General features: G+C 34.5%; 1 protein-coding gene across 4 annotated transcripts in view; it reads right to left on the bottom strand.

Moving 5' to 3' along the window:
* The window catches only part of DPH6 (diphthamine biosynthesis 6), a 182583-nt gene that overhangs the window by 96373 nt on the left and 65660 nt on the right, over nucleotides 1–20550 (bottom strand). For 2 of the 4 annotated variants that reach the window (XM_065753849.1, XM_065753859.1), the window contains exons 9-12: nucleotides 12979–13132; nucleotides 11797–11928; nucleotides 7759–7888; nucleotides 4586–4760 (exon numbers count right to left, since the gene is read on the bottom strand). In XM_065753849.1, coding sequence (XP_065609921.1) covers nucleotides 4586–4760; nucleotides 7759–7888; nucleotides 11797–11928; nucleotides 12979–13132 — 591 coding nt within the window. Of the gene's footprint in view, nucleotides 1–4392; nucleotides 4761–7758; nucleotides 7889–11796; nucleotides 11929–12978; nucleotides 13133–20550 lie in introns of those variants that run through there. The other 2 variants (XM_065753850.1, XM_065753867.1) reach the window with 2 other exon arrangements.

Here is a 20550-nt window from a genome sequence, read left to right on the forward strand (position 1 = left end):
TAATGTTAATAGACTAGAAAATTGAGACATTTATGAAGTATAGGCAGTGTTTATGAAAAAATCCATAAAATATGACAGAGGCAAGACAAGATAAAAGCAGCATTTTAATAGATTATGGCAAAGAGATCCTGTCAGAAGTTGACAACTGACTCCTCGGAGATCACTAATTTTTATGGAATTAATTCTTCAGTATTAAAAATGAAGTTAAATGTCCTAATTAATCGGTAAATAGCACACCCAGAATTAAACCTTGTGGCCCCTTCCTTGTCAGAGCAATACTTTTGAGTAATAATTTTGAGTAATTAACTCAAACTGATAAACTGAGTAAGATGATGTTATTAGCTAAATAGCCACTTGGATCAGACTTTATCGTACCTGTGATGTAAGAAATCAGCACTATTTGACAAAAATGCTTGCTATGTGCAGCCCTGAACAGCAATGCAGGCCCACGAGACTGTAAACTTTTAATATCATTATGTGACTTCTACTGATGTTTTTCATCATGCAAACTGTGATCACAAACTGCGTAGGTGACAACAAAATGTTGTGGAGAGAAGGACACAGTGTAGAGCAGATTCTACCTCTTGTATCCACTACACACACAGGCATAATGACAGGACGAGAGGGAATGGCCACAAGTTGTGCCGGGGAAGATTTAGATTAGACCTGAGGAAACATTTTTTCTCTGAAAGAATGGTCAGACACTGGAATGGCCTGCCTAGGGAGGTGGTTGAGGCACCATCCCTAGCGCTGTTCAAGAAGCGTTTAGATGGGTTGCTAAGGGATTTGATTCAGTAGTTGGGTAGGGATAGCAATAGGAGGATGGTTGGACTAGATGATCTTTTGTAGGTCCTTTCCAACCTAATGAACCTATGAACCTATAACAAAACCTGAGTGTATTGCACATCACATACACTTGTGCCACTTGGTGAGTAAAACACAGTCATTACCAATAATAATATTTCAACCCATCTATATGGGTGTGCATCTGTGAACACATTTCTTTGCTATTAAGCAGCCATGTAAGTTTTCTTATTTATTAAACTTGGGCTTGTGTCATTTCATAAAATAATTTAATAAGTTAACATATCTGCTGTGAAAGAAATGGCAAGCTCAAGCTATGGCAAATAACGTTATGCCTGTTCACAGCCTTGTGAGTAGCAGAATATATGCAGCTATGCTTTCTATTTTGATAAAGGAATTTGAGTAGAGTTTTCAAGATATAAAAAAAGCATCATTTTTTTTTTTTGGAACAAGTGTGAATATGAAAGTTGCTGCATGTCAGCCCTGCTCTCCAAAACATCAACCACTATCCAAACCGCTGTCTCACAAACCCACCGGACAGGGTTTTTTTTTTTTTTGTCATTTTTTGACATTTGGTCCCACTGATTCGTGTATGTCAAAGTCTTAATGGAGTACTTGATTCTCTTCTACCACAGGTAGTACCACTCTGCTACTAGACACAAAGACCTCATGGACCTTGCTATTAAAGAGAGTAATGCAAAAATGACACCAGATTCCACATTAATCCTGAAATTGGGGAGATAAATCTGAAGAGTTTTCTTGGTGCCATTTATTGTACAACTTAACACCCACTGACATGAACAGTCCTACTTCCAAGTATACTGCATTCTCTGTCCATGCTTATTCTCATATCGGAGAAATCAGTCCTCGTGTATAAAGCATCAGCACCCATGTAAGGCAAAATAAATGCAGATGGAAGGAATAAGCAAGTACACAAAATATAGTTCTCCCCTTCAGCCTATACCTAAAAGCCTGACGTATTTTAAATATCGTGCAAACTGAATCTAAGTGACTCATTATGATATCTGGACAAACAGATAACACCAGTAATAAAAATATGACTCTTCTATAATCACTTCCCCAGAAAGACTCTCCTTTTCTCAAGACTGCCATTCCAACTAGACTAACCAGTTTTTTACTTACTGAAAAAATAAAAAAGGCCTTTGAACTGAACGTCAAAACAAACACAGAGAATTTGGTAACAAAATACAGCTTCTCTGTACTCCACTGAGCCACAGAACTCAAATTAGATTAAGTTGTAGGGACCCGGACATTGGAATTAAGAGAGACTATGAGTTTATGCTACTAGGTTCAAAACAGTGTAGAAAAGAAAATTGAGAATAAGATGCCTGAAGGATGGCAGAAACTGGAATTTGGCAGCTGTCAGAGGGAAAGTATTGATGTCACAAGGAAAATTTCGAAGTCTCAACAGACACAATAAAGTCATAGATAATTGAATATCATTATATACCTATATATGCATATATATAAAATATGCAATGTCAGCATCAAATATTACTGTAGATTATGACAGTACAATAAATTCTACTGTTCCTGTTTATTTGCTCATTTCCAGGTAGAAAAACAATAAAGAAATTTTCCAAAACAAAGTTCAAATAGCCTTTTAAATTACATATGTGTTTAGAGTTTCAGTTGTGATGGGCATTTATTTATTTATTTCTATGAAGGCAAACCACTTCTGACTGAGTATTCTCAGACAGAATATAGGCTAGATACTCTATGGCACTTGTATTAGAAGGGTATAACTTCAATACTGTGGAAGTATGCTTATAAGAAACATGAGGGCAAAAGGACCATACAATTCTTTCTCAGTATCATCTTAATTTGAAAGCATGAAAGCATGATGAGGACAATGATAAACTAAGTGACTTCATTCTGCCTGACTGTTACAGTCTCCCAGTAATGTCAGGTGTGAAAAAAAAATATCTGAAAACATGCAAATGTATTAACTCAAAAAATACAGCAAAAATTCACTACTGCAGGTTTCTCACACAGGATTGAAAGATGGTAAATAAGATTTACAAAACCAGCATGGAGTCTTTGTTCTCTCATTACCCTCTGAGATTAGGCTTACAGAAAGGCATAATAACTTTTACTACATCAGCTAATACAATTAGGAAATGACACATTATCACTGCAAGTCCTAGGCATTTGTGATACAATACAATCACTCTAACATAGCTTACATTCCAGTAGCAGATATAGACAGTGTTCTACAGTAGTAAAATGAGTGGACCAAGAAAAATAATCTCTGCTTTTTTTCCTTACAAGCCAATTACTCATATTCTACCTTAAAAAAGTTTATATCTACTTAGAAAAACTGAGGTTGTCTTTAAAGAACATTCTCAAAAGTGAAAAGAACCTTTATATAAAAATTTTGAGTGGAATTTAAAATCTAGTATCATTCTGCCACTGTTCTGCCACAGGTCAGAGGGATATTATCATGATAAATTTCAAATTTTTACTTTTTGTCCTGATACTGCTGTTGGGCTAGATTTGCTTCATAAGAGAAAACTGGTAAAGACACACTGAGTTTTTGCAGTGTAAAAGGTGAGATAGCTTCATCACCTCTGTGGGTGCAGGCTGGGCAAGAGGATTTCAGCTGAATACCAAAAAGCTTTCATTCAAATTTTCAGTCTACTTATCACTAATACTTTGCTGCCTCATTTTCATGCTTTCTATACAGTGTGCAATATTCAATTTACTTTGTTATTAACTGGAAACAAAGTACAGTTCTTCAACCCCTGTGTACTTTTAAACGGTTGAACAGCACCAAGAGCAACTTCACTGCTTAAGCACTTAACGATTGACTAACCTATTGAAAAAGACTGAATTTGCTCCCTCTAAACCAATTTCAAATATTCTTGGCTGTTCCTAAAGTGTATTTATATTCTAGACAGATTATAAAAATTAGTACGACACAATTATTCAATCTGATCACAGTACGCAACAAAAAGAATGCTGTTTTTGAGATTAAATATGAATAATATTTACTTGTAATACAATTAAGAATAATTCAACCAGTATTGAGAAAAACAACCTGATGATGTAGCTTGCTTTTTGTTTTGTCCATAAGTTTTAAAAACACAACTTACTGGAGTCGTACTTACTGGAGTTGTACTTTTAACACAATACTGGAGTAGTGTCCAGTTCTGGCCCCCGGAACAAAAAAGACAGGGATCTCCTGGAAAGAGTCTAGCAGAGGACCAGAAAGATGACAAAAGACCTGGAGCACCACTCCTGTGAGGAAAAGCTGAGGACCTGGGTCAGTTCAGCCTTGAGAAAAGAAGATTCAGAGGGGATCTGATCCCCACCTATAGATATCTAAAGTTTGCTGGAGGCAAAGGGATGAGGCTGGACTCTTCTCAGTGGTGTGTGGTGATAGGACAAGGGGAAATGGCCACAAACTGATTCATAGGAAGTTCCATATAAATATGCATAAGAACTTCTTTACAGTGCAGTGACAGAGCACTGGCACAGGCTGCACAGAGAGGTAGTGGAGACTCCTCTGGAGAAATTCAAGACATGGCTGGATGCCTACCTGTGCAACCTGGTCTATGGAGCCTGTTTTGGTAGGGCAGTTGGACTAGATGATCTCTAGAGGCCCCTTCCAACCCCTAAAATTCTGTGATTCTGGGACATCTACAGTCACAGATTTTTTTTTACAGTAGAAAATACTTTCCTTGAAAAAGAACTTATAAACTGTACTCCCTTCAGTAAACAGACATATAGATCACATGAAATAACAAAGATTCCCTACCTTGATGGATTGACTGTAAGGTCCTATGTTAGCAGGCGCCCAGTGGGAAATACTCTGTACATGCATGACCAGTTTTTCCTCACTTAGCACATCACCTGTTGCAATGTCACAGCTATGCGCAAGACAATCAATGCAAAATAATACTCCATCAGGTAACAGGGTTTCCACACACACTCTGAAAATACAAGAAAATTATCTTTTTTCAAACAAAGTTTGCAGGCACTATTTATTTTACACTTTGATTTCTTCTTTTGGATATTATAGAACGAAATTTTATCAGGGATATTAAAAAAAACACACTACAGTATTGCAGTAACCTGATAGTATTTGCACTTTTATCTCCTCAGCTCCACATTTCCAGCAAGATAATCAGTACTACCAAGGAGAAACTAGTATCATAGCCTATGGCTCATTCATCTTTGGTTATGTTTATGGAATAAATCATTATTTTAAGAATATATGAGCTCTGCTACTAAGAAAACCTTGACAATGCAACTGTGGAAATAAGCTATGCTAAAGAGCTTTTGGATAGGGAGCAACTTCATGAGATCACTAACCATTTTTCACTGACTCTCCTTCCATGTATGGGACTAAATATTCAATTTTCTAAACATTAGCAGCAGCTCAATGTTGCTTCTTTCCACCAACTTCACATATTATAATACCAAGCATATTTTTTCTGTTTTACTTTTAGTTGGTTGACATTTATGATAGCACAGAAAACCTATTTAAACATTCAGTAAGAAAGCTCACTTTTGTTTGCTCCTAGCTTAAAAATTGTGTGACTAAATGACAGACAGTCTATTGCATCTGGCTAGTAAAAAAGCAGTGGGGTTGGAAATAAATAAAAAGAAAACAAGAAAAAACCAACAATGATGCTTCAAAGCCAGAAAAATAATTATACTTGCAGTCTATGCATTAAAAAGTCATTCAGCTCCCAGCAGGCATCCAATAAAAATTACTTGTTCTTCTTACTTATCGTGTAACATAACTTTAAAAAATTCTTCTCATCTTGCATATTTCTTCCAAGAAAACTATCTTTCTCCCCTCTTCTCCCATGCAAATGCATTATTTTTTCCTCATTACCATTATCATAAGCATGGATGAATGGATTTTCCACTTGGAATGGTAAATTTTCAAGACAATTTTGTAAATTTAGTGTAGATCTAGACCCCTGAGTCTATGCTCCTAGCATATTGCTTGTGAGAACTCCCACAATCAGGTTTCTGAGCATGATGCAATACTGCAGTCATACAAACTGCTGCTTAGTTTTTCTTTAGGCCAAAATAAAACCTAAGTCTGTATGTTCTATAAAATAATCATAAAATTACTTTATGCTGTAATTTGCTAATCTATTTTATGACCTTTCCAAGAAGTCATGGAAAGCTGTGCATCTGGCTGTGCAAATGTGAAGGCTTAAGACATGCACCAGCACAAGAAATGGACACTAAATTGGGGAAAGAGTAAGTGTCACAAAGACAACTTAAGAGACATAGCAGTAGAGATAAATTTTTGTGTAGTTTACAGCAGATATTAAATCTTTCCTCTTCAGACACACACAACCAGCACTCCATTCCTCTGTTGTTTGGTAACTCTGGACTACAATCAGCATTTCAAAAAGGCTTCTTGCTACTCTCTTTATTCTCTTCTGACATTCTGACTAGAGATGATTAGGAGAATGTGAACATATCATAATATACATTATCTTAACAGTATCTTCTAGCTATTTTCATATTACACTTAAAAATCTCCTGACTCAACTACACTTAATTCTCTGTGATAAAAAGCATATATGGAAAGTATTGAACAATGAATTTAAAAAATAGGAACAAGATACAAGGTGTCCCTATAGTTGCCCCTGCTTTGAGAAGTGGGTTGGACTAGGTGACCTCTAGAGGACCTATTTCAATCTGTAGTAATCAACATTTTAGCAATTTTTCAAACCATAACAGTTCTGCATACTGAACACAGTATCTCAGAAGCTTAAAAACACAAACTACTGTTATAAGAGACATGCTCTTCTGACAAAACAAAGAATTTACAAAGGCATTTCTTTACAAAGAATTTATGTTTGACAGTTTAAGAAACTAGATCAAAATTTTCATGGGCTGGCTGTTTGTAGTCCAATTTCCAGTGATGCTAAAAAAAACAACAAAAAAAATCTAACAATAAGCAAATTAAAATCAAATAACATCAGGACTAAATTCTCAACACTAACAAATTGTTTCATTATGCCAGAGCTCAACTAGGGCCCAATTTTCACAATTCTGTATAATAGATACTAAGTAGTTTTGATTTGAGGATCTATGAATGAAAATATTAGACTCAGTTCATTCTGATGATTTTTTTTTAAATTTGCATTCTTTCTGAATAAGCAATATAGATCTGCTATCCATCAGATGATGGAAACACACAACATAAGGTCATTTTGGGTCAACCCAAAGACACATTTAGGCCAGTATTCATTTTCAACCATAACCAAGTATGGTTGAAATCTTCATGAAACATCTCAATGATAGGGCAGAGTGTACCCTCAGCAAGTTTGCAAATAATATAAAACTAAGAGTGGTGGTCGTTACACTATAGGGTCATTCTACCTTTCAGAAAAACCTGGACAGGCTAAAGAAATGGGCTGACAGGAACTTCATGCAACAAGTGCAAAATCCTGCCATGAGGAAACACCCCAGGCACCTGTGCATGCTGAGAATCGCCCAGATGGAAAGTAGCTTTGTAGAAAGGACCTGATGAATCTTAGTATGTAATGAAATCCAGCAGTGTGCCCTTACCACAGAGGTTTACCCTGGGCTGCATTAGGAGGAATACTGCCAAGATCAAGAGAGGCATACTAATAGGCAAACAACTCCATCAATACAAAACACTTGTCAGTTCACTTGAGTCAAGAAGGAGAACTGATGCTTGCAAAAAATGTATTACTTTACAGAAAAGTCATATTGAGGAGCATTTATAAACCCTATGGAAAATATTAATGCAAGAATTTCCAACTCCAGTGTTTTTGACTTGAGCACCCTGATGTGATTACTTCAAAAGGTAGCAAAAGTCTGCTTCTAGGTCTGTGAGACAAATATTTGTAGAAATGTTTCAAAAATATGATAACAATAATACAATATATTACAGTGTATCATAAATATACTATAGTATTAGTCTAATCCTACCTTGCCGGTGGACACAAATCAAATTCTGTCACATAAGCTGAGTTTATAGCATTGAAATCTTTCATGCTCTTCATGTACAGATGAACCAAAATAATATCCTTCAGTTTCAATCCCTCTGAAGTTATAGATGCTGCAGGATAAAAATAATGTAGCTGTTAAAGACAAAATATTTTAAACACAGGCATACTGTGTTTGTTCAACAGAACAAACTGGTAATAACTAGTTGTCTAAACATAACTGAAGGCTTTGCAACATGCTACTTTTCCCCACATAGTACTCAATTTTTCATGACATTTTCTCACGTTCATTTTCTAAATAGACAGAAATTGAATGAATAAGTTCTATCCACAGAGAAGAGATTCCTTACCAAAAGAAAAGGTTTCACGGATTCATGCAAATAGATAACTTACATTCCTAATTTTTTTTAATCACTAAGTTTTATCCTTTCTTTTCTTTCCTGTTTGTTTTTTCTTTTGTTTCAGATGATGACAGATAGTAATCTTTAAGATTTTAAATCAAAAATGAACAAAACTGTAAGGGACAAAAAGAAATCCTTTAATCCATAACTATTCTCAAAGAAAAAGATCAAATACTTGTGTGCTATTCCAGAGAGATGTTTGTTTACGCTGATTAAAAAAAAAAGTGCAATAATAATCTCTGCATAAGGCAAGAGTTATAAATGGAAAGACAGATGATAGGAAACAGAAGTGGCCACAGGAGAAATGAAGGAATGATGAAAGCACAGGAAAGCTCAAGCACAACAGTTAAAGAAAAGGTACTGGGAAGCTGAGATAATCTGAATACTTATGCACAGAAGATTATAACAGCAGTTACCTAACTTAAGTGAGATACATAAAGCTCTTCTCGGTGTAGTGTTGAGGATCCTGCCCTTTAGCATCACAGTGTGTATCTATATATCTATACATGTCTACCAGTGGAGCAGCATGAGAGTATAAATATTCTTTTACTGTAACTTAGTGAGAAACAATTTTGTAAAAAAATTTTTTGCCTTTAAACAAATTTCAGGATCGGGCACACTTCTATGAAAGTTGATGTGGTCACACCAGCATTGGGTTTTATTGTAAATATTCCATCTTTATTTAGTCATACTGCCAATAGTGATGGCAATCTGACGAGGGAAAAGGAAATTCTCACTAACAGAAAAAGACAGTCCCCACTAAGTGATAAAGAGATTATGAAACAATTGACACAGAACTTGTACAGAGTCAAGGTAGATCTCCAGAAACAACCGGCTGAGAAACTAGCACACAATGATATTTCTGTCCAGAAACATAAATTTATTTAAAAACTGCCTGATAGTAATCACTAGGTCAATATCAGCTGCTATTTAATCACTCAAGAAAAATATAATGACATTTTTCAACCCCCCAGCCAGAATTTTAGTCAAGTAGAGTGTGGGACTGCATTTAGAAGTTCTGCACCATTATCTGGAATGCTTGAGAAAAAAATGCAAAGAAGTCTAAATTGCATAAGCCACGAAACAAGCTCTGATTTGTGGACACGTAACAGTATTATAGCAAATCAAAGGCAAAGATTCGGATAAATTTATAACTTTTAAAAAATATATTCTTAGGTACAATCCCCTTTTCTTTCACATGAATGAGCGGTATGATGCGAAATAGTATCTCCCTAGCTTGCAGGAATAATAAAATTGACTTCCCTAATTTATTGTTAATAAAAAGGTAAAAATGATGAACCAGTTACCAACTCATCAATTGGGTTCTTAACATGTTCTGTTTCCCAAAGAGAAGACTATCACATAGCACATTTCCAGGATGTACCAGGAAAGACTTTCTGTTAAATTTTACACCATTCACTGTTCCAAAGCATTCATAAAATACAGCCAGGTGAAACTCATTCATTCTTACACAAAATTGATTCTCACACAAAAAAGAAAGGACACTATTCTTTTATATATATAATGAGTTATCTGGATCTTTAAGGCTGAGAGCTACAGAAGGCAACATCAAAACTGTCTACATTAAGTATCATTCTAGACAAATTTTTAATGTTATAAAAACCTATGTCACTCCAGTGAAGTCTGTGAAGGTACACTGTGGTACAAATGGCCCAAAGATGCTTTTTATGTAAAGCGCTTCAATATTTGTTATTTGAAGAAATATTTAAAAAACAGCTTAAGGAAATAAATGTAAACAGCAATGTACTGAATTCCCTCTTGCTTTATGGAAGAAATCTGCCAATTTATGGAACAACTAAATTTATATTTCTGAATCCTTTTAGAAGCACTTATTCTATTCAGAGATCATTAAATCAGTTAATCCTGGAAAGAGAAGGTTAAAAAGCCTGTGCCTATTCCATTTTTAAAATGTAAAGGACTGAACTGTAATACAGATTGCATCTGTATGACCACAGATGAAGCCTTGTGGATATCTGCCAATCAGTTTAGTTCTCAAAAATATACTGTTTCTTTTGCCATGTCTTAATTAATCCAGTCTTCCACAACCACTTACAAATATAATATAACAGCTAATGAAAGAAATGTGCTAAAAGCAACAGGCTACTGAACCAGTCAGAGACACAGTTTTAGTTTCATGTAACCCCGTAGCAAAAATGTATATTTGTAGCATCAGATATCCACTCAAATATAATGAGAATGAAACAAAACATTACAGAATTCTTTTGCTTTAATTTAAAAATCTTGCCTAGATTATTTACGCAAAATACTGCCTCGTTTTATTAAAAATTTAATCATATCTACCTTTCTGAATTCCAAGCAATTAAAACCTAGGTTAAAGACCTTTGACAAACAATTTATTTATGCCTTTCTTAATCTTATTACTTAATCATCCTATATTCAATCATGAAATCAGATACATCAAAATAATGATTTTACACAATACTTCACAAGAATTTGTGAGCAAGAATTTGAGCCTACCAATTTACTTAATAAGAATTATTTCCATTTTTATGAATGAAGACTGCATAAATGTGCTATATCTAATGTTTGTAACAAAAAAAAAACCAAAAACATTGTATTACATGTTGTCAATGTTTTACAGGCTGGTTCAGCCCGGTTCCATGACGATTAGGGTGGGGGAAAGGGAAAAAGGAAAAGAGAGATGGCCTAAAAACAAAACAGTGGCAACAATGTGAGGAGGAAAGCTAATTTTTTTTAATAAGATATCAGGATGTAAAATAACACAATATAATACAATATAATTGGAATTGAAGCTAATAAATGATATAAAATGAGCAAGTGTCTGATAAACCAAAGGCCTTACACTAAACCGTGAAGGCGAGATGGCAGTAAGCACCCACTGCTGAGTTGATCCCAAAGGAAAGAGAGTGTCCTGTGACACACAAACAGTTTTTATCTTTCCTTCTGAGCAGAAAAATGTAAAAACATAAAGCAATGCAAAGTCCTCAGGGGTACTAACTATCAATGATACGTGGAGCTAGAGCATTAACTCTTAACTCCCAGTGCACTTCATGATGTTATGATGTGGAATACCAATAATAAAAAACATAAAACTATGACACATGTCAATATCTGGATGGGACAGGATAGTAAGGAACTTGGATTTCATGATTTCCAAGAAAGCAATTTCTCCCTTGCATCAAGAATATAAGCAAGATTTACTGCTACTGACCTAATCCTAGACACAAAAATGTTCAACAGTTTTCTAGAAAACTTAATTTAAAATTATAGTAGCTACAAAAGTGTTTAAGCAAGTAGATAGCATCCACAGTACACATGCATTCTCACACTTAGCATATATTGCAAGAAAGCTATAAAGGCAGTAAGTACTATGGAAACTGCATCACAGTGACATGAACACTGTACTGGCTTTCTAGGGCTTCTAAAGAAAGTCAAATTATGATGTGTTCAGTATTAAAGCCAACCATGATTCCAATCAAACACTAGAAGAGGTGGCAAACTGACAACCACAACACTAAGAAGTTACAACATCACATTGCAATACAGACTCCTATTCAATGCCATTTTGAAAAAGTATAATTAGCAGAAGATAATGGATTATCTGAAAAAAAAATCACCTTGGAGAGATAAAAATGCTTCCCTTGCTTTCTCTTCAGCACTTTTGCCTTCTGATGGATCAAAGTGTGCAGTGATACATGAAAACCACTGGTAACCACTCACAGATTTTCCTGAACTTCTGCATGTCTTACCTATGGGAAAGTAGTAATAGCACTGTGATTACAGAGATGAAAACAGTCACATTAACCAAGAATACATATTAAATTGTTTAAGTAAGAAGAACTGCAGTAAAAACTGACCTTTCCACTGACCTTTTACAATTTTTCCACTTGTTCTGATAAAGACATGTTACAAGAAGTGATATTGAAAAGTTATAATTTTCAAAACAATTCAACCAACAGAGAACGGATTTTCAAAGTTACCTCTCAGATTTTAACAGAAGTTAAAGGTTTAACGTGGTTCCAATAATCAGCAAATGCTTAATCTGCTTAGGTGTTATTGTTTTGTTCGTTTTAAACATCCCTGGAATTTATCCACATTAAAGTGTCTATGCACCACTCAAGATCAAACACTGTTACACTATGAAACTTACTTTTCAGAGTTTACTAATCATTGGATTTACAGTGTAAGTGACGCTGTGGTACTTCAGTGAGTTACTGGTCTAAGAGCACTAGCTTATTTTGTGTTAGTCATCTCATGTTTGAGGCAATGCTGTATCAAGCATATGATTTGTTCTGCAGCTCACCTAAGGGACAGTAACTTGTTAGGATGCTAAACTTGATCATGTACATAACCCTGTGATTGCTTTATCTAATAGAACAGATACAAGTCTGTCCATGTAAACAAGTCAAATCATAGCATTTTATTGTTCATTTTAGTTTTCTTTTATATTTTCAGTTTAAAATGGAGTTAAGAAACAGGTGGTGGTATAATCCTCTAAGTAACTAATTCCATCCACTCTAATGATAGTAATATTACTGTAATTTAGTTCAGGCAAATTATAAACATTAATGTGAAAAGGACAGAATTGGGTTATGTTTCTTCTGCATAATAACTTGTGTTTCATTACCACAAACTTAGTGATTCCTATTAGGAAACTTATTTGTAGTAGGAAAATTTTTTTTTTGATGTGGCTATTAATGGGCACAAACTGTCTTATAGTGTTTAACAGGTACACCCCTCCCCATCAGTACATTAAATATTCACTATTACTTTCCTAATGAAAGTTGCACAAAACTCACTGAAATCTAAAGAACTATGTTTCAAAGACTTCCAGGTGATTGGACTGATATTCTGTGGTTCATCTGGTTCTGAAGAAGGTAAAATATCACCATTGTTGCAGCTTACTTCACAAGAGCAGCTATTGACCATAAAAGTATCTGAAGATTTCTCCTGCTTGAGACAAAAATTATAAAATAACCAGTAAAAAGCATGCCAAGCAATGTGAAATCATCATATTTCATAATTCAAGCTTTCAGTTTTAATTACAAAAACCACTACGAGTTTGACAAGCACCTAAGATTAAAAGAATTAATGGAAGAACAAACAGTAACAGTTTTTCCAAGTATTTAGATTGTAGAACTACCACCATACAATGTTCCCGTAGATACATCATATGAGATCAAAGTCCAGATTTAGTAAGCAATAACAATGAACATGAGAAACAAGGAAACTTGTGAAAAGAGATAGGACAGTATTATAATGAAGAAATACTATACTGCAATTTTGCAAAACAGTTATGTTTGCAAAAAAAAAATAGAATAACTATGTGAAGAAAAGGAAAAAAAAGCATAGCATCCTCTTGATCATTAACACTAACAGTAAACTCTTGAAACAATGCAAAAGACTACAAGAAAAGTTTTAAAATCTTGTTAAATTTCGAGTAAACGCAGCCACCGTAAGTTTTGATCCATTCAGCTCATGAAAAGACTATACACTCCATCAAACTCAACAAGCCTTAGAATGCTCAGAATTTTGAGATAAATAAAACAGCATTTTACAAAAATTATACACTGGAGTAATTTCTTGATAAGTTGGAAAAATAATTTATGGTGTCTTCTTTCTTTCCTAAATTCAATCCACACAGTGGATAACCTATCTAGTCTAGATAACCTATCTAGACCTCAGCAAAGCCTATGACACTGTCTCTCATAGTATTCTCCTAGAGAAGCTGGCAGCCCAGGACTTGGACAACTACACTCTGCTGGGTAAAGAATGGGCTAGATGGCTGGGCCCAGAGAGTGGTGGTGAATGGAGTTAAAACTAGCTGGCAACTGGCCACAAGCAGTGTTCCCCAAGGGTCAGCATCAGGGTCTGTCCTGTTCAATATCTTTATTGATGACCTGGATGAGGAGACTGAGTGCATCCTCATTAAGTTTGCAAATGACACGAAGTTAGGAGGAAATATCAATCTGCCAGGGTGTAAGACAGGCCCTACCAGATGGATTCAGACAGGTTGGATAGCTGGGCTGAGGCCAACAGAATGAAGTCCAACAGGTCTAAGTGATGGGTCCTACACTTTGGCCACAACAACCCCAGGCAGTTTAACAGGCTTATTTCCAGTTTTGGTGATTCTGTGATTCTTAATGCTTTACTGGGCCTATTATGAGAAAACTACTCAGTGTGCCTTATAATGCAAAAGGATCAGTCTTCCAAAACTGAGTTCACTATGCTTCCAACAACTTGTGTGATTACAGCATATGCATGTTATCTATTTTTATTTTTAGATCAACAGTGAGAACTACTATTCTCCTTCATCTGCTTTTACAATGCAGTCTAATCTGTAGAACATGCTGACTTCGGCATCACTAACTTGGCAAACACTATTTGTCTTCATCTAAAACGAAAATGAATTATGATTGAATTTGTCCATGAACCTTAACCAAATGACACTGCATAATGCAGCTCCAGACACTACTCAGAGGTCTTATCTTTTATATAGTCTGCATTTTTTTTTCACATTTCTGAAATAAACACGAAATTATGATAAAGCCTAATAGAGCAAGACAAAAATGTGACAAAATATGAAGCCTTATACAAGGATTTAAAACTGCTGAATAATGTTTTAGCCCACAAACTGATTATGTTGAATATGGAATTTCTATGCACATCTCTATGAAAAAGAACATTAATATTATATAGAAAAGCACACAAGTGTGTAAGTTATACGAAGTAAGGTCACTCAAAGTGTGACCCCTGCATTTTCTTTTTTTTTAAAAATTAGATCTGAACAACCTGTCAAATAATGGGCTATATTAAAGGTTACCAATCAATTTTGAATATAAAAACTTTCAGGAAAAAAAAGTTGATTACATTTTACAATTTTTTCTTTCCTTTGGAAAACAAAACATATCTTGTTGTAACTTTAAAAGCTCTCTTGATATTAAGAAAAAATAATAAAGAAAAACAAAAAGGCACTAATTCATACTATGTATCAGAAGTCTGTGATGAGAGCTCAATATTTACATTGATGTTTCAACAGTTAAGTGAAAATTTAAGTGAAAGTAGGGTTTTGGAAAATTTCAGGAAAGGCTGTATTACAAAAAAAAGTTATCTACTATGAGAGGAAACTCAGTTCTGCTGCCTCTGACAGGGTTTAAGAGGAGATTTATAAGGGCTTTAAACTATAAAATTGTGCTCTAAGAAGGGCTGATGGTCTTTCCTTAGACCTCATTTTATTAATTTGTCCTAGAAAAGCATGAAAGTCAGGGTAATAATCAACCTGAATGAATGGTACATGAGGGGTTAAAAGAAGTTAAGTAAAAGTAACAGTAGCACAAAGATGAAAACTGCCATTTATCACAAACACTATGCACATTCAAGCATTACAATACACAAATATTCAACAGCATCTACACCACTGACCATTCACTGAATTACACCTTTGACTATTGCTGACAGTTAATATATTTTGCCATCAACCTAGAGAGCACCTGAGAGCCAACTAGCTGTTCAGTTATGATTTACAAATTAAAGAAAAAGGAACATAGATCAGTAACTGAATTAGATCTCAAGCTTGATTACAACAAGCAAAATGAAGAAAATAATAAACATTTCCACAAGTTGGCTCTTCATGCAAAGTAGCATCAAGTGCTAAAAGTGCTACAAGATCCTTCTTGCAAATAGTGGACTTTTTGACTTAGCTCCTTATGCTGGCAAAATTGTGAAGTCCATCCTGAAACAAACAACTAGAACTAGAGCATGGACATTCAAAGAGTACTCACACAATATACAGAATTTACATCACTTTGTAATAGCCTTTGAGAATGCACAGACATAATGACATGAATGACACTAAGACAACATTGTGCTGTTTTTTGTTTGCTCGTTATTTGCATCTGTTCCTTTTTCATTAAAGAACCTGAGTTTTAACTTCAATAACATTATACAGAATGTAAACGGTTAACAAACAATTTAACAAATCATTATTTAACAAATCATTTTGACAAAAACGAAAAAGTTCCAGCTTGTCAATATGTCAGCCACTATGTTTCTTGATTTTGTTAAGCTTTACATAAATAACTTCTGAGAAATCTAGAAAGGCAGATATCTTGTACAAATATAGGAAGACATCTGTAACTTCCCTCCTAATCAGGTGTATTGAATTTATGACATGATGCAACAGAACGTGAAAAGAGCACCTATTCAATTTTTATGCCAACTGTGAAGACATTTAAAGTATGTTTCTAAACATCTTTTCTGTAAATTTGCTTCAAAAAAAATTCATGGAGTGCACTAAGACTCAGAGACCTATAAATGGTTTGGTGTAATATATAGTACGCCTGTGTAGCATTGTAACAATAACAAATAACTCAAATGTATGACACTAAATTTTCAGATAATCTGCTGTCAGATCATTTGTTTCTAAATTTTTCACTGTTTTATAAGCTATCATATGAACACCGCTTCACAGACATAAATAAAATTATACGTTTAACATAAGCAGCTGGTCAGCTGCAAAATTTTGGGAAATTACTACATCCTAGAAATTCTGAGATTTCTTATGTTCAGGCTGTTAAAATAACCAAAGGCTACCACTGATTTCAATAGTTACAATATATCACAATGATTCATTCAAGTCTGACTCCCACAATGCGCCAAAAACATAGGTAATCAATCATATTCAACAGCAGCACAGGTGTGGGCTTCAGCAGAAGTATTAGGTGTGGAACCTGGCACAAGAAGAACAGGCTCAATTCCAGCATAAGTAGAGCTGCCATACTGTTTAGTAGTTATATTCAAATCTCATACAAATGTTGGTCTTCTACTGCTGTCGATAGAGAAAATAATCTAAGGATGTAAATCCTGAAGCTACGGACTGCCAGAAACAGACCGATATCCCTTGAATAACATTCTCATCATTATAAAAAAAACAACAACAACAACAACAAAAAACAAATAAAAAACCCAAACACTAAGCTTGTTGTAATGATATTTTAATTAAATCTTATAGAACCTATTTTACCACATAACATTTTCATGTTACTTCACAGAAGCAATATATTTTCCCATTTGTGTAGACTGTTTCTCCCTCACCCACTGTACATTGTGATACCAAACTAATTTTGGATCAGAGCCTGCATACATGCATATGGTTAACTATATTCACATAACTCTTGTCATTGATGTAAGCACGCTCAGAATGAAGTTAAGCAAATGCATGAGTGTTACAAGATCCAAATTCTCCTGTTGAAAAAGCCTTGGAACCAGGACTCTGACTGATACAGCTGAAATTTAATGTAGTGGTCTTTTATGAAAACAACAGATTGGCTGCTTATAAAGCTTACATTTGCCACCATAGAAACTGGTATAAAAACCCATCACAACACAATTCCATAAATGAAGGTTTCCCACTGAGCAGCAATGAGAATATAGCATGGTAGAGAGCTCATGAGAGGGAAGACATAAGAATAGATGATCATAGCCCTCTTTGCAGCTTATCTTGATAACATAACTCCTTGAAATATAAATAATGAGGGAGATCTTGCAGTATTTCAAGTATAGTACATAGACACAAAGGAAAGAAAATCCTTTACTCTGAAAGTCTTTAAAATAAGGTCTCCAGAAATCAGTCTGCAACCAAATGAAGCATAAAAGAAAATCCTTGATTTACTATCCGAGTGTTTGAAATAAATCAATGTACAATGAAAAGGTCTCTGAAATTATTTGCTACAAAGCTGGTAAAGTTATTGGTTACAAACTATAGATTCTCATAGTCTTATGATCCAGAATGGAAATTAAAAGTTTCCTAGGAGAAATATCAATTAGTTATGGCAAAACCTTAAAAAAATATATATAACCAAGAAAACAGCAAAATTCACTTCTGTGCTCCTTAACATCAATTATGAAATCTAATACCTAAAGTCTTAGGTGGAAAAGGATTAAAATAATTCAGGCAGAAGAAACTGGACAGAGACTGGCCACAAGTTAAATCAAACCTAAACTCCAGGATTATGTTCCTTTAGCTACACACACCACCCAGATATAGCAAAATGATTACAATTTTGTGGTTGGTAAATACAGTGCAATACTATGTGACAAGGAAGTACAGCATCAAACACGACTCCTTTATCTGTTGCAGTTAAACAGGCTCCTTTTCTTTTGCCAAGTGTAGATAGAAAGCTACATGGCTCCTTCTAATTCTAGACTACTCTAACCTGAGGGCTGCAGTTTGACAGTTGGTATTGTTTTATGTGCATGTATTCCTACTCACTGGGAATCAGGGAACAGAGCACTCATTATTAAATGTGACAAAGAGCAAATCTTTAAGTATGACTGATAGTTAATACATTCACTACTGTTATCAGAAATATGTTCAGAAAGAATTATCACAAGAAGATCCAGAAGCTTCAATTTCTGTTTCTGATAATTCAAGACCCAAAATAGCTCAACATATTAACAGAACAGAATAAAATGGGGCAAATACAAATGTTCTGAAAGTTCAAATTGCTGTCAATTAAAAAAGACCTTGCAATTTTAAACAGTTATATTTTGCCCTAATTGATAAACATAGTCATTACATTTATATTGCATAAAAAAAAAAATCCAATACGATTTAGAAGTACTGGGAAATGCTTCAGAAATTGCTTCCTCTCAGCAAAGAACATCTTACAACTTAAATATGCAAAGCCACAAACATTCAAAAAATAAAATAGGAATGAAGATAGATTTCCTTTTTGTGTATATCACAGTGGTGACCTTGTTTTCTTTCACAATGAAGTAGATGAAGCAATCGTGAATTTTAAGCATGAGTGTTTTATTAGCATTATTTATTCTTAATGCTTTTGTAGAATACCTTCGAAAAAAAGTTTTCTCAAGCTGCTTCTTTTGCCTAACTTCTAACAATGTTCTAATATTAAAATCATACATCTAATCATCTCTTTAGTTGATTTGGTGTCACTGTTAATGAAAAAAAAGGAGGCATAAAGAATAAACTTTAAAGTATTATACAAGAATGCATCTTGAGGTTGTATTAAATCAGAACAGTAAGAAAGATGCTACTTTCCCCCAGGCACAGGGGCTTATTTTGCTGCCAGAAACAATCTAAAACAAATTTCTATCCAAGCTTTGTAGTTAAACAGGAAGAGATTTATCCAAAGAAAATACATTCTAGAGGAGGAGATACACCAGAGACTAAGGTACGCTAGTATAAAAAGTGCATAACAATATAAGGTAAATTTGAAGAATGTAAAAATAACATCTGCAGCATATAACTAAGATGAATTGAATACAAAAAAAAAAAAAAACAACATATCTTAACTGAAATGTTAACAAACAGATGTTATAATGCTTACTAGAATTACACATCACTCCGCAGTCTATTAATAGTTTCTACAGGGTTTACATAAGTGGCTACTTTTATGTACTGTTCATTCTCACTTGAGAATTTTTGTTCAATTTTCAATAATTTTTTGAAAGTCTGAAACTAAAATTACTTCTTCCAAAGTAGTGTTGTTTTTTCTTTTTCCCCCTGCAGTGACTTGTTATTGTAGGATTGGCTTTCAACTGCTGAACTACTGACTGATATTTAAAATTTTCTGTAGGGCTTGTAAAGCATGAAAGAGTGATTAAAAGTACCATGCTAAGGGCATATTAATCTTAAAGGTCTCCCTATCATGCAGTTAAGCTGTGTCTAGTAACATGTTTGTGCTCAGAAGGACTGACTGGTCCTCCATATTCATAGCTTCTTGAATACCTAGCTTATTTTATCATGACATAAAATTAATCTATAGCCAAAAGATTCTAATGCTCTTCCTCATGAGACAGACATGACAGAAAACAGACTATTTATCTTTCTACTCTAAAAGACATTAGTTTATATACCAAGATCTAGGGTTTGCCTCTGTAAACCTTACCTCTCTAGGAGAGTGACAGCTTTGTCTACAACAAATGTAAAATAAGATTTACTACAGTACTGTCTGAAACGGTTAGGAAATTTTAACCAAATCTAAAACGTCTACATAAGAAGGGGAGAACAGCTTGATTTTACTTTTACAAATAAAAGTAAAAACTTGATTCTTATATAAAACTGTTATGCGTTTTAATATAACTTTTCCCTGATTTATTTAAAGCTTCGTGTTCTTCATTTTCCCTAGCCTGTCACATTTTAGTGATATATGGTGCATTTTAGCATTAAGTTTGCCATGAGCAAAGAAGTCAGGACCTCAAAAGAAATATTAATGTATCATCACTAGTCCCCCACCACCTAGTGCCTCCAGATTTTCAAATATTCAGCTTATTTGGGTTTGTTTCACGTAGTTAGTTGACATTCAGATTCTCCTCACATATAAGTTTGTGATATCTAAATCACAGGA

Source organism: Cyrtonyx montezumae, unplaced genomic scaffold, assembly GCF_038088225.1.
Source record: "Cyrtonyx montezumae isolate F1298 unplaced genomic scaffold, pur_monq_1.0 scaffold_10, whole genome shotgun sequence".
Classification (NCBI taxonomy): domain Eukaryota; kingdom Metazoa; phylum Chordata; class Aves; order Galliformes; family Odontophoridae; genus Cyrtonyx; species Cyrtonyx montezumae.